The sequence below is a fragment of the Hemiscyllium ocellatum genome, chromosome 3, assembly GCF_020745735.1.
Source record: "Hemiscyllium ocellatum isolate sHemOce1 chromosome 3, sHemOce1.pat.X.cur, whole genome shotgun sequence".
Taxonomy (NCBI): domain Eukaryota; kingdom Metazoa; phylum Chordata; class Chondrichthyes; order Orectolobiformes; family Hemiscylliidae; genus Hemiscyllium; species Hemiscyllium ocellatum.
Window position 1 is genome coordinate 107,720,060 of NC_083403.1, and position 14,345 is coordinate 107,734,404.

General features: G+C 41.9%; 1 protein-coding gene across 1 annotated transcript in view; it reads right to left on the reverse strand.

Moving 5' to 3' along the window:
• The window catches only part of LOC132835855 (pecanex-like protein 1), a 276,852-nt gene that overhangs the window by 157,742 nt on the left and 104,765 nt on the right, over window positions 1–14,345 (reverse strand). Inside the window, exon 14 of the mRNA XM_060854954.1 lies at window positions 2,949–3,120. Coding sequence (XP_060710937.1) covers window positions 2,949–3,120 — 172 coding nt within the window. The remainder of the gene's footprint in view (window positions 1–2,948; window positions 3,121–14,345) is intronic.

Sequence of the window (14,345 nt, forward strand, 5' to 3'; positions counted from 1 at the left end):
CTTATTGTCACCAAGAGCAGATGCTGACACTTTTGCAACAATATATTCAGATCCACACCACAATCTCTGAAAATTACTCGAAACACACAAAAATGAAATTCTGGACAAGATACTTAATCTGGTTTGGCTACATTTTCTGTGCATAATTTCTGTCGACTCCAGGCACAAACACCTCTCTACACTTCCCTAAAGGATGTCAGTTCATATCTTTTCTGGCAAAGGAAGCAAAATTCTTAATCTCTTCGAGAAAAATATTTTTCATGTGCATCTGTGAATCCTGACTCTGCTTACATTAGATGGCAATATTACTGAGTTCACAACAAAAATGAAACTCTTAATCTGATACATCACATAACTGTTTAAAAATATTATCTAGTTTATGTGAAGACTCAAAATGACATCAGATTCTCCTCTTACCTAAAGGTACAGATAACTGTAAATGCAACATAATTACATATATAGAATTGGCAGCAATGATACATATAGCTCATGGCAATGAATAAAGAATGACAGGCACTAGTTCCCAATAATAGCATATTTCTCCCTTTTAGGCATGTCTGGTGAATTATTGTCTGAGACATCTATAGCTGCATCTTGGCATTTCCCCCATATTCTTTCTGTACTGGATTTTAATAATCTCAAAATCTAACCTCAGTGGTGGAGAAGTTACTAGAGAGAATTCTGAGGGACAGAAATATATCTACACTTGGAGAGACAAGGATTAATCAGGGATAAAAGCTGAAGATGTGTTGCTGGAAAAGCGCAGCAGGTCAGGCAGCATCCAAGGAACAGGAGTATCGTCGTTTCGGGCATAAGCCCTTCTTCAGGAAAGAGGAAAGTGTGTCCAGCAGGCTAAGATAAAAGGTAGGGAGGAGGGACTTGGGGGAGGGGCGTTGGAAATGCGATAGGTGGAAGGAGGTCAAGGTGAGGGTGATAGGCCGGAGTGGGGTGGGGGCGGAGAGGTCAGGAAGAAGATTGCAGGTTAATCAGGGATAGTCAGTATGGATTCTTTAAAGAAAGGTTGCGTTAAAAAACTGGAATTTTTTTCTCAGAAGGTGGCCAGGTGTTTTGATGCATGTAATTCATTTGACGTGCTGTACATAGATCCTATCATATGCTAAGATAGAAGGCCAAGTGGCACATTGGATCCAAAACTGACAGAGTAGGGAAGCAGAGGGTAATAGTTGAGGGATATTTCTGTGACTGTAAGTCTTTATCCAGTGGGGTTCTGCAAGGTTTAGAACCCCACAGGGGTCCTTTCTGTACATTAATCAGTTAGACTGAAAGGTATGATTGAGAGATTCAGGATGCCACAAAAATTGGCAGAGTAGTAAATAGTGAGGGAGGTAGCCATAAGCTGCAAGGAGATGTCAACAGACTGGTCAGCTGGGCAGAGCAGTGGCAAATGGAACTCAATCTGGAAAAGTGTGAGGTAATACACTTGGGAGGACTAATAAAGCAAGGAATTACACTATGAATGGCAGGACTCTGTAAAGAACTGAAGATCAAAGGAATCTTGGTGTGCATATCTACAAATCCTTGAAAACAACAGTGCAGGTATTGAATGTAAGAGCATGGAATTGTATAAAATGCTGGTTAGCCACAACCAGAGCGCTGTGCAGTTCTGGTCACTACATTACAGGAAGGAGGTTATTGCAATAGAGAAGGTGCAGAGGAGATTTACAAGCATGCGATTTGGCTGACGGGTCAGAACTGTGAGGACTCATGAGAACTATTGGATAAACTAGGATTTCGTTTTAGAGCAGCCAAGGTTGAGATAGGACCTGATAGAATAAGATTGTGACATGCACAAATACAGCAGCTAGGCATTTTTCCATTATAGTGAGGTCAATATTTGGGGGCATAGATTTAAGGTAAGCAGAGAGTTGAGGAGAATATTTTTCACTCAGAGGGTGGTAGGAATCTGGATCTTACTGGCTGAAAGAGCTGTTGAACCAAAAACTCTTGTAACATTAACCAATACTTAGAATCAGAATTAACCTTATTGTCACATATACCTACATGAGTACAGTGAAAGTTTACAAGTTGCCATTTACAATGTCATACCAAGGTTTCGAGGTGCAGATTCTTAAGTATAAATTCTTAAGGAAAATTTAGAAAATAAAGTCCAGTAGTAAATTAGAAAAATAGAGAATTAAGAATTCAAAATAACAGTCTTCCAACCCAATCAACACCAGGCTTCATCTCAAAGAGATGCTGGGACTTGAGACTTACTTTGCCAGAGTCTCAAGGGCAATGGTTCAAAAGCTAGAACATGGGATTCATGAAGTCATATGTTTGTTGACCATTGTGAACACAATGGGACATATGGCCTCCTTCTGCAACATAAAAATCTATGATCTGAGCAATCTGAATTAGATTAGAGTCCTGTGCCTTGCTTCTACATTAGACAACTATAGCGTCAAGGTTCGCTGAAGAAACTTGAGCCCAAATAAAGACTCTATACAGTAACAAAGTACTAAGGGTGTGCTGCACTGCTGGAAGTATCATCTTTAAAATCAGGCATTAACCTGACTACCTCTCAGATACAGATAAGAGGTCTCACAACCATTATTCAAAGAATTTAGTAGTGCTCTTCCTGGTGTCCTAGCTAATTTGCCTCTCAACTAACAGATTATTTGCTGATTATACGCTCAATTTGTTGAAGCTTCCTGTGCCCAGACAGGTTTCCCCGTTTCTGACGTTGCATAAGTCCCCGCACTTCAAAACAGTATGTAATTAGCTGTACAACATTTTGGGATGTTTGAAGGGAGGAAATATATTACATAAATGCAAGTCTTTCTTTGTCCCCCAAGGTTGAAGCAATATATTTGCATGCAGTTAATCAATGAAAATGTGAGCAGAGACCAGAGCTTTTTATGATTACCACAGTGAGCATGACAACCACATATTTAATGACTAACTGGCAACTATGTGCATTGACTCACCAATAATAAAATCTCTGGCAAGAGCAAAGTTTTCTGGAGATATTAATCTGATTCCGTACAGAGTAGAAATTGGAAGTTGAGTGGACTTACTCCCAAGATCGAAAACCCACACAAGGCTACAGCAGATTGAAAAATAAATAGATCTACTGTATGCAACAATTCTGTTGTGACCCTGGAAGAAACACAGATAAAAAATAAAGTCCGTTATAAATGTATGCATGTGTAGGGACTTTATTAACACAAAAGGAGAGTACGCAAACAAGTAAATTAGGCAAAACCTATATAAAGCACTCATTGCATAAATATTATATTCAATTCTGGACATTCCACATTAAGGATGTCAAAGCCTTGGAGAGGATGAAGAAAGAATTATTAGAACAATAACAGGGATAATTTTATGGAAAGACTGAAGAAGCTGATTTCTTTTATCTTAAGTAGAGAACATTAAGGGAAAATTTGAAAAAGGTATTTAAAATGTTTGAAGAGTCGATAAGAGTTCAGGAGCAGTACATTCCCGTGAAAATGAATGATAGGCATGGTAAGTTATGTGAACCTTTGAATTTTTTTAATGTTGACCAGGGGCGATACAACTTTGGTCAAAAAGGAAAAGGAAGCATACATAAGATCGAGGAAGATGGGAACTAACAAAGCCCTTGAAGTGTGTAAGGAAATTAGGAAAGAACTTAAGAAAGGATTTAGAAGGGCTAAAAAGGGTTATGAAAAGTTATTAGCAAACAGGATTAAGGAGAATCCCAAGGTTTTTTTTAATACATATATAAAAAGCAAGAGGATAGCCAGGGAAAGGGTTGGCCACTCAAGGACTCAGAAAAGAATGTATGTGTGGATCCAGAAGAGGTAGGTGAGAACTTAAATGAATACTTTATATCAGTATTCACCAAAGAGAAGGAATTAGTGGAGAATTATCTCAGGAAAGGAAATGTCACATTTCTAAGTCAGGTTGCGATTAAAAAGAAGTCTTGTGTGTCTCAAGAAGTATTAAGATGGATTATTCCCTGGGCCCTGACAGGATCTATCCCAGAATATTGAAGGTGACAAGAGAACAAATTGCTGCAGCATTGACAGATATTTTTGTATCATCTTTGGCCACAGGTGAGGTCCAAAATAGCTAATGGAGAATAGCTAATGTTGTCCCATTGTTTAAAAAGGGTAGCAGGGATAATCCAGGAAATTACAGGCCTGAGAGCCACACATCAGTGGTAGGAAAATTATTGGAAAAGATTCTCAGGGACAAGATCTATAAGTAATAATTCAAAATTAATTAAAATAAAACAAGGCTGGGGGGTGGAGGGGTGGGGGGTGGGGGGGGGGGGTCAGGTGATGTGTTGTTTCTGCATGATGTGGTTGCTGCTGGATCACATTGTAGTTCCCAGTGACCATGTTTGTAATAAATGTTGGTTGCTGGAAGAACTCCAGCTCAGAGCTGATGAGCTGGAGTCTGAGCATCAAATATTGTGACACATCAGGGAGGGGGAAGAGTTACCAGGAGACGGTCACACCCTTTAGACTAACTAACTCGAATTCAGCCAGTGGTCAGGGACAGGAGAGTTTGGCTGTGAGTGAGGCAGGTGGAGGGATTCTGGGGGTAGAGTTGCAGGAGCCTGAGCCCCTGTCCTTGTCCAACAGGTTCAAGAGTTTTGCTACCTGTGTGGATGGTAATGGGGACTGTAGCACCTTGACGCAGGGAGCCATTTAAGTGGGAGGAGAGAAGAGGAATGTTGTTGTAATTGGAGATAGTATAGTTAGATGCATAGATACTGTTCTCTGTGACCAGTAAGAGTCCTGAAGATTGCATTGTCTGCCTTGTGCTCAGGTTCTGGATATCACATCTGGGCTACAGAGGAACTTGAAGAGGGAGGTAAAAGTCCAGTGGTCGTAGTCCACGTAGATACCAATGACATAGATAAAACTAGAGTAGAAGTTCTGCGAAGGGCGTATGGGCGGCACGGTGGCACAGTGGTTAGCACTGCTGCCTCACAGCGCCTGTAGACCCGGGTTCAATTCCCGACTCAGGCGACTGACTGTGTGGAGTTTGCACGTTCTCCCCGTGTCTGCGTGGGTTTCCTCCGGGTGCTCCGGTTTCCTCCCACAGTCCAAAGATGTGCGGGTCAGGTGAATTGGCCAAGCTAAATTGCCCGTGGTGTTAGGTAAGGGGTAAATGTAGGGGTATGGGTGGGTTGCGCTTCGGCGGGTCGGTGTGGACTTGTTGGGCCAAAGGGCCTGTTTCCACACTGTAAGTCTAATCTAATCTAAATCTAATCTAAACAGCAAGGAGGTAAATTAAAAGGCAGAACCAAAAAGGTAATAATCTCTGGATTACTAGTGAGCCACGGGCTAATTGGCAAAGGGTCAATAAGATTAAGTTGGTAAACACTTGACTCAAAGATTGATGTGGGACAAACGGGTTTGAATACATGGGGCATTGGCACCAGTACTGGGGAAGAAGGGGCCTATTCCAATGGGACTGTCTTCATCTGAACTGTGCTGGGAACATATTCCTAGCAAATCGCATAACTAGGGCTGTAGACAGAGCTTTAAAAGGGGCGGCACGGTGGCACAGTGGTTAGCACTGCTGCCTCACAGCGCCAGGGACCTGGGTTCAATTCCCGCCTCAGGCGACTGACTGTGTGGAGTTTGCACATTCTCCCCGTGTCTGCGTGGGTTTCCTCCGGGTGCTCCGGTTTCCTCCCACAGTCACAAAGATGTGCGGGTCAGGTGAATTGGCCAAGCTAAATTGCCCGTAGTGTTAGGTAAGGGGTAAATGTAGGGGTATGGGTGGGTTGCGCTTCGGCGGGTCGGTGTGGACTTGTTGGGCCGAAGGGCCTGTTTCCATACTGTAAGTAATCTAATCTAAACCCTTAGGGGACAGTGATCATAATATGTTGAATTTACTCTGCAGTTTGAGGGGGAGAAGATAGAATCAGAGGTAACAGTATGACAGCTGAATAAAGGCAACTATAGAAGCATGAGGGAGGAGCTGGGTAGAATTGATTGGGAGAGGAGCCTAGCAGAAAAGACAGTACAACATCAATGGCAGGAGTTTCTGGGAGTAATTCAGGAGACACAGCAGAGATTCATCCCAAGGAAAAAGCAGCATTGGACAGGAAAGATGAGGCAACTAAGGTTGATGAGAGAAGTCAGGGATAGCATAAAAGCAAAAGAGAAAGCATGTAATGTGGCAAAGGGCAGTGGGATACCAGAGGATTGGGAAGCTTACAAAGACCAACAGAGGGCAACAAAAAAATGAAATAAGGAGGAAGAAGATTAAATATGAGGGTAAGCTAGCTAGTAATATAAAGAGAACAGTAAAAGTTTCTTTAGATACATAAGAAGCAAAAGACAAGCAAAAATGGACATTGGACTGTTGGAAAATGATGCTGACGAGATAGCAGTGGGAAACAAGGAAATGGTTGAAGAACTTTGCGTCAGTCTTTATGATGGAAGACACGAGTAATATCTCAAAAATTCAGGAGGCAGAGCTGAATATGGTGGCCATCACCAAGGAGAAGGTGCTAGAAAAACTGAATGGCCTGAAGGTGGATAAATCACCAGGACCAGATGGACTACACCCCAGAGTTCTAAGCTGAAGAGAAAGTGCTGGTATTAGTGGTGATCTTTCAGGAATCCCTAGAATCAGGAAGGGTCCCAGAGATCTGGAAAATCACTCTGTTTAAAAAGGGAGTACAGCAAAAAACAGAAAATTATAAACCAATTAGCCTAACCTTGGTCATGGGTAAGATCCTGGAATCCATTGCGAAGGATGAAATTTCTAAATAATTGGAAGTGCATGGTAAAATAGGGCAAAGTCAGCATGGTTTCATCAAGGGGAGGTCATGCCTGACAAATCTGCTAGAGTTCTTTGAGGAAGTAATGAACAGGTTAGACCAAGGACAGCCAATGGATGTTATCTATCTGGACTTCAAGAAGGCCTTTGACAAAGTGCCACACAGGAGGCTGAGTAAGGTAAGGGCCCATGGTATTAGAGGCAAGGTGCTGCCATGGATAGAAGCTCAGCTGTCTGGCAGAAAGCAGAGATTGGGGATAAAAGGGTCCTTCTCAAGATAGCAGCCAATGATAAGTGGTGTTCCACAAGGCTCAGTGTTGGGACCACCACTTTTCACTTTATACATTAACTATCTAGATGAAGGAACTGAGGGCATTCTGACTAGCTTTGAGGATAATACAAAGAGAGGTAGGGGGCAGGTAGCATTGAGGAGGCAGGGAGGCTATAGAAGGATTTGGACAGGTCAGGAGAGTGGGCCAAGAATGGCAAAATGGAATACAATGTGGGAAAGTGTGAGGTCATGCACTTTGGTAGGAAGAATAGAGGGATGGACTATTTTCTAAATGGGGAGAAAATTCAGAAGTCTGAAGTGCAAAGAGACTTGGGAGTTCTAGTCCAGGATTTTCTCAAGGTAAACTTGCAGGTTGAGTCAGTAGTTAAAAAGGCAAATGCAAGGGATGCACTTCTGAGGCTCCATAAGGCTCTTGTCAGTCCACATTTGGAATATTGTGCGCAGTTTTGGGCCCCATATCTCAGGAAGGATGTAACAGCCCTGGAGAGTGTTCAGAGGAGGTTCACAAAAATGGTCCCAGAAATGAAAAGTTTAACATATGAGGAACGTTTGAGGACTTTGGGTGTATACTCGATAGAGTTTAGAAGGATGAGGGGAGATCTAATTGAGCATGCAGAACACTGAATGGCCTGGACAGAGTAGATGTTGAGAAGATGTTTCCATTGGCAGGAGAGAGGAGGACCCGAGGAAACAGTCTTAGAGTAAAGGGAAGACCTTTTAGAACGGAGATAAGGAGAGACTTCTTCAGTCAGAGAGTGGTGAATCTATGGAATTCATTGCCACAGAAGGCTGTGTAGGCCAGATTATTGAGCATATTTCAGACCGATAAATATAAGTACATTTAAGGTAGGTTTTTGAGTATCAAGGGGATCAATGATTATGGGGTTCAGAAACTTATCAGTCATGATTGAATGGTGGAACAGACTTGATGGGCTGAATGGTCTAATTTCTGCTGTTATCTCTTATGGTCAAACTATTTAGAAGCAAATGGATTGATTAGTGATAAAAGCACGGTTTTGTGCGGGGGAGATTGGTGCTTCACTAACTTGATTGAGCTTTTTGAGGAGGTGATGAAGATGTATGATGAAGAAAAAGCAATTGATGTTGTCAATATGGACTTCAGTAAAGCCTTTCACAAGGTCCATCATGCCAAATTGGCACAAAAGGTGAAGTCACACATTAGCGAGTGAGCTGGCAAGATGGATACAGCATTGGTTTATTAATAGGAGGCAGAGATTAGCATTGGAAGGATGCTCTTCAGAATGGAGGGCTGTAACTTGTGGTGGTCTACAGTGATCAGTATTGGAACTCTGCTGTTTGTGATCTACATAAATGACTTGGAGGAAAATGTAGTTGGTCTAATTAGTAAGTTTGCAGATGATACAAAGATTGGTGGAGTTGTAGATAGTGAGGATGATTGCCAGAGGATACAGCAGAATACAGATCAGTTGGAGGCATAGGCAGAAAAATGGCAGATGGAGTTTAATCGGACAAATGTAAGCAGATGCATTTTGGAAGGTCAAGTACAAGTGGGAATTATACAGCGAATGTCAAAACCCTTTGGAGTATTGATATGCAGAGACGTCTGGGTGCACAGGTCCACAGATCACTGAAGGTAGTGGCAAAGGTAGATAAGGTAGGTAAAATAAAGGCCTATGGCATGCTTACCTTCATTGGAAGGCGCACTGAATATAAGGATAGACAAGTGATGTACAGCTTTATAGAACTTCAGTTCGGCTATGCTTGGAATATTGCACACAGTTCTGGTCATCACACTACCAGAAGGATGTGGATGCTTTGGAGAGGTTACATAAAAGGTTTACCGGGATGTTGCCTGGTATGGAGGATTTTAGCTATGAAGAAAGATTAGATCAACTGGATTTGTTTTCACTGGAATGCAGGGGGTTGAAGGGCAACCTGAAAAATGTTTATAAGCTTGTAAATGGCATGGCGAGAGTGGAAAATATGAGGCTTTTTTCCCAGGGTGGAGGGGTCAATTACTAGGAGACACAGGTTCAAGATGCAAGGGGGGAAATCTAAAAGAGATATGCGAGGCACATTTTTCACACAAAGGGTGGTGAGTGCCTGGTACATATTGCCAGAGGTGGTGATGGAAGCAGACACAATAATAGCATTCAAGAAGCACTTGGATGAATACCTGAATATGAAGTGAAGACAGTTTTAATACAGAAGGGCAAAATATGTTGGTGCAGGCTTGGAAGGCCAAAGGGCCTGTTCCAGTGTTGTATTGTTCTTTGTTATTTTTGATAAAGCTTGTTGGGTCCATGTTAACTCCTTGGAGGAGTTGTTCAATTAATCCCAACCTTTTCTATAGTCCAGCAGTGTCCCCTACTTCAAGAATTTACCAAATTCTTTTTTGTAAGTTACTATTACATATGTTTCTTGCCGCCTTTTGGGAAATATATTTCGGATTATAGCAATTCAGGGGCGGTGACAGAATGTAGTGAATCTATCAGTTAGACCTTTCACATGATGAAACAAAGGGATCGGTTAAAGTGTTGTCTGCTTTAACGCAAGAAGTGTCAGAAATAAGAGTGCTGAACTTAGAGCATGGACCAGTACTTGGGACTATGATGCTGTGGCCATAACGGAGATGTGGGTTTCACAGGGACAGAAATAGTTGCTAGATGTTACAGGGTTTAGAATGTTTAAAAAGAACAAGGAGGGTGGAAAGAGAGGAGGGAGTGTAGCATTACTAATTAGAGAGTGCATCATAGCTACAGAAACGAAGGTTGTTGAGAAAGGTTTAACTACTGAGTCAGTATGGGTGGAAGTTAGGAACAGCAAGGGAGCAGCCACCTCATTGGGGGTTTTCTACAGACCATCTAATAACAGTAGGGAGTTTGAAAAACTCATATGCTGGCAGATTTTGGAAAAACGCAGGTGTAGCAGGGTTGTTGTTATGGGTGACTTCAACTTTCCTAATATTTACTGAAACCTCTTTAGTGCAAATGGTTTGAATGGAGCAGTTTTTGTCAGGGGTTTTCAGGAAGATTTCTTACACAGGACGTAGATAGGCCAACGAGGGGAAAGGCCATTTTGGATTTGGTGCTCGTCAATGAGCCAGGACAGGCATTAGACCTTGCGGTGGGAGAACACTTCGGTGACAGTAACCAGAACTGTGTCACATTTACCATCCTCTTGGAGAGGGAATGGAGCAGTGACTAAGAGAAGATATTTAATTGGGAAAAAAAGAAGTTATGATGCTATCAGACAGGAGTTAGGAAGTACAAATTGGGAGCAATTGTTACACAGAAAGGGTACAACTGACATGTGGAGACTGTTTAAGGAGCAGTGGTTCTGAGTGACGCACAAATTTGTTCCTCTGAGACAGGCAAGAAGGGGTAAGATTAAGGAGCCTTGGATGATGAGAACAGAGGAGCTTCTCGTCAAAAGGAAGCAGGCAGCTTATGTAAGGCGGAGGAAGCAAAGATCTAGCACGGCTTTAGAGGATTACAGGCTTACTAGAAAGGAGCTCAGAAATGGACTGAGGAGAGCCAGGAGGGGCACGAAAAAGGTTTGGCAGGAAGGATTAGGGAGAACCCAAAGGCATTTTACTCATGCGTGAGGAATAAAAGAATGATCAGGAAGAAGTAGGGCCGGTCAGGGTTGGCGTAGGGAACTTGTGTGTGGAGTCTCAGCAGATAGAGGAAACCTTAAATGAGTTTTTTGCTTCAGTTTTCACTAAGGAAAGGGACCTTGTTCTGAATGAGAACTTTGAGGAGCTGGGATACAGGCTTGAACAGATCAAGATTGATGAAGTTGATGTGCTGGAAATTTTGGCAAACATTAAGATTAATAATTCCCCAGAGCCAGACCAGATTTATCCCAGGTTGCTCCAGGAAGTGAGAAAGGAGTTTGCTAAGCCACTGGCAAAGATCTTTGTTTCCTCACTCTCCATGGGAGTCGTACCAGAGGATTGGAGGGAGGCAAATGTTGTTCCTCTTTTCAAGAAGAAAAATAGGGAAATCCCTGGCAATTACACACCATCAATCTTATGTCTGTGGTCAGCAAGGTTTTGGAAAGAATTCTGAAGGATAGGATTTATGACTATTTGGAAAAGCATAGTATGATTAAAGGCAGTCAGCATGGCTTTGTGAGGGGCAGGTCATGCCTCACAAATCTTATTAATTTCTTTGGAGGAGGTAACGAGACAGGTCAACGAAGGCCGAGCAGTGGATGTAGTGTATATGGACTTCAGCAAGGCACTTATTAAGATTCCCCAAAGTAGGTTCATTCATAAAGTCAGGAGGTATGGGATACAGGGAAATTTGGCTGTCTGGATTCAGAATTGAATGGCTGACAGAAGGCAGAGAGTAGTTATAGATGGCAATATCCTGCCTGGAGGTCAGTGGTGAGGGGTGTCCAGCTGGGCTCTGCTCTTGGGCCTCTGCGCTTTGTAGTTTTATAAATGACTTGGATGAGGAGGTTGAGGGTTGGATTAGTAAATTTGCCGATGACACAAAGGTTAGAGGTGCTGTTGATAGTATCGAGGGCTATTACAGGCTGCAGCACAACATAGACAGGATGCAGAGCTGGGTTGAGAAATGGCAGCTGGAGTTCAACCTGGATAAATGCAAAGTGATGCATTTTGGAAGGTCAAATTTGAATGATGAATATAGGATTAAAGACAGGATTCTTGATAGTGTGGAGGAACACTTGGTGTTCAACTGCTTAGATCCCTCAAAGTGGCCACCCAAGTGGATAGGGTTGTTAAGAAAGCATATGGTGTTTTGGCTTTCATTAACACAGGATCATGTTTAAGAGCTGCAAGGTTTTGCTGCAGCTCTACAAGACCCTGGTGAGACCACACTTGGAATATTGTGTCCAGTTCTGGTTCCCTATTATAGGAAAGATGTGGAGGCTTTGGAGAGGGTGCAAAGAAGGTTTATCAGGATGCTGCCTGGATTTGAGGGCTTGTCTTATGAAAAGAAGTTGACTAAGCTCGGACCTTTCTCTCTGGAGAGAAGGAGAAAGAGAGGTGACCTGATCGAGGTATACAAGGTAATGAGAGGCATGAATAGAGACAATAGCCAGAGACTTTTTCCCAGGGCAGGATTGACTGGCATGAGGGGTCATAGTTTTAAGATATTAGGTGGAAGGTATAGAGGAGATGTCAGAGGTAGGTTCTTTTCACAGAGTTGTGAATGCATGGAATGCAGTGCCAGCAGTGGTGATGGAAGCAGAGTCATTAGGAACATTTAAGCGAGTGCTGGACATGCACACGGACAGCAGTGAATTGAAGGGTATGTAGGTTAGGTTATTTTATTTTAGATTAAGAAAAATCTGCGGCACAACATCGTGGGCTGAAGGGCCTGTTCTGTGCTATACTTTTCTATGTTCTAATTCACCATGTTAGAAATAAATTCTCATCTCTCCCTAATTCCTTAGTCAATTATTTTAAATCTGTGCCCTTTGCTTATGACCCACATATCACTTGAAACAATTTCCAGTTCTCTCTTGTCAATGCCTCTCAACATTTTGAAGATCTCTATGAGATTCCCTTAATCTTCTCCTCTCCAGGTCAACAATCTCAGCTCATTTCATTTCTCCACTTTGATTCATGTGCTTGTTTTAAGTTGCACAGTGGAATGCTTTGTTGTTCTTGAATCCAGATACAGTCAAAATAGTAGAAGCAGTTATCCATGTCATCAGGTACACTGAGACTAGTGTAGTATATCCAACATCTCCATATCTAAGATCAGTTTGGATCAGAGACCAAACCAGGACCTGCTTAGTTATAATTCAACTTTTACTTACTAAGATAGCATGACATCTCTGCATCCTGTAACATCCAAACTGAAATAGGGCATTCAGCCCCTCAAAATTGAATAGTCAGACATGAATAAACACCATTGAACCTCTCAACTTGAGCAGCAGGCTATCCATTCCTCTAACCTGTCACACATGGACAGAAGGAGGTCAAAAACCTTTCAATCTTGTCACAAAGGAACAGAGGAATGCCAATGAGTTTCTCAATTCTATTAAACAGGAAAAGGAAAGGCCATTCCGCACTTTGAGCACAGTTACACAGGAACAGGAGAATGTCCATCAAACTCATCAATCTGTTACACAGGAGCGAGAGAAGGCCAATCAACTTCTCAAGTCAATTATGCATAATAGGAGATGCACTTCAACCCCTTGAGCCTAGTACACATTAATAGCAAGAGGCCATTGAGCTAGTTCTGTCATTCAATTAGATGAAAGCTTATCTCCAACTAACTCCATCTAACCATCTTGGCTCTTGTGGCAGAGCAACATAGTGTCCAAAGCTCTGGGCCAGGAAGTCTGAGTTCAAGTTCCACCTGCTCCAGAGGTGCATACTAACATCTTTAAACAGGTTGATTAAAACAAAACCACTTCTATTCTGTAATTCTTAATATGCTTACCAAACAAAATAGTCCTTTTCACAAATGCAGGACATGCTTCGAAACAAATGGTCAGTATTAGATGTAATATAGGAAACATAGTAGCCAACATGTACATCGCAAGATCCCGAAAACCGCAATAATCCGTTTTTTAAGCACTTAATGGAGGAATAAATATTGACCAGCAAGACACCCAGGTGAACTTTTGTCTGCTTCTTCAAAATATTGTTATCGAACTTTTTGCGTTGACCTTAGAGATTAGATAAGCTTTGCCTTCTCGTCTCATCCAAAAATCACACTTCCTGCAGTGCAGAACTCCCTCTGTAATGTATAGTCAGCCAAGATTTTGTGGTCAAGTTTGTGGATTGGGACTTGAACCCACACACTGTATTCTGACTCAAAGGCAAGATCACTGATCCATGTCAGAGGCAGATAATAACTAAATAAAGGACATTAAACTGTAGTAACACTATCCTAGGATCCAACAGCTGCTGACTGTCAGCAATTGCTGAAAAGATTTACCAAATAGGGTTTTACTGAAATTTGTCTCTTTTAAAGGTTGCGACAGTAAGAATGTCTGTTACAAAGCAAAAATGTCACACTTGATCTAATCATTTTTAAGTAAGCTGCCTTAGGAAGTGCAGGAATCTCACAAACTCTCTATCTTACTAAGATTACAGTGGCTTACAGCAATGTCTCTGTCCAATACAATATTGCAATATTGTAAATACTGATGTTGAGACAATGCTTATTATATTCTATAGTCTCTCTGAATGAACATGTATTGCCTATTGTGACAAGCAATGCTGCTACATGGAAATGGTCAAAATTTATAAGAATAGGAGTTTTTCCAACTTTCTCTTGTTGCTGGTGTTATTCTATCTTATGCATTCAGGCAGATACTGAGCTGTTCT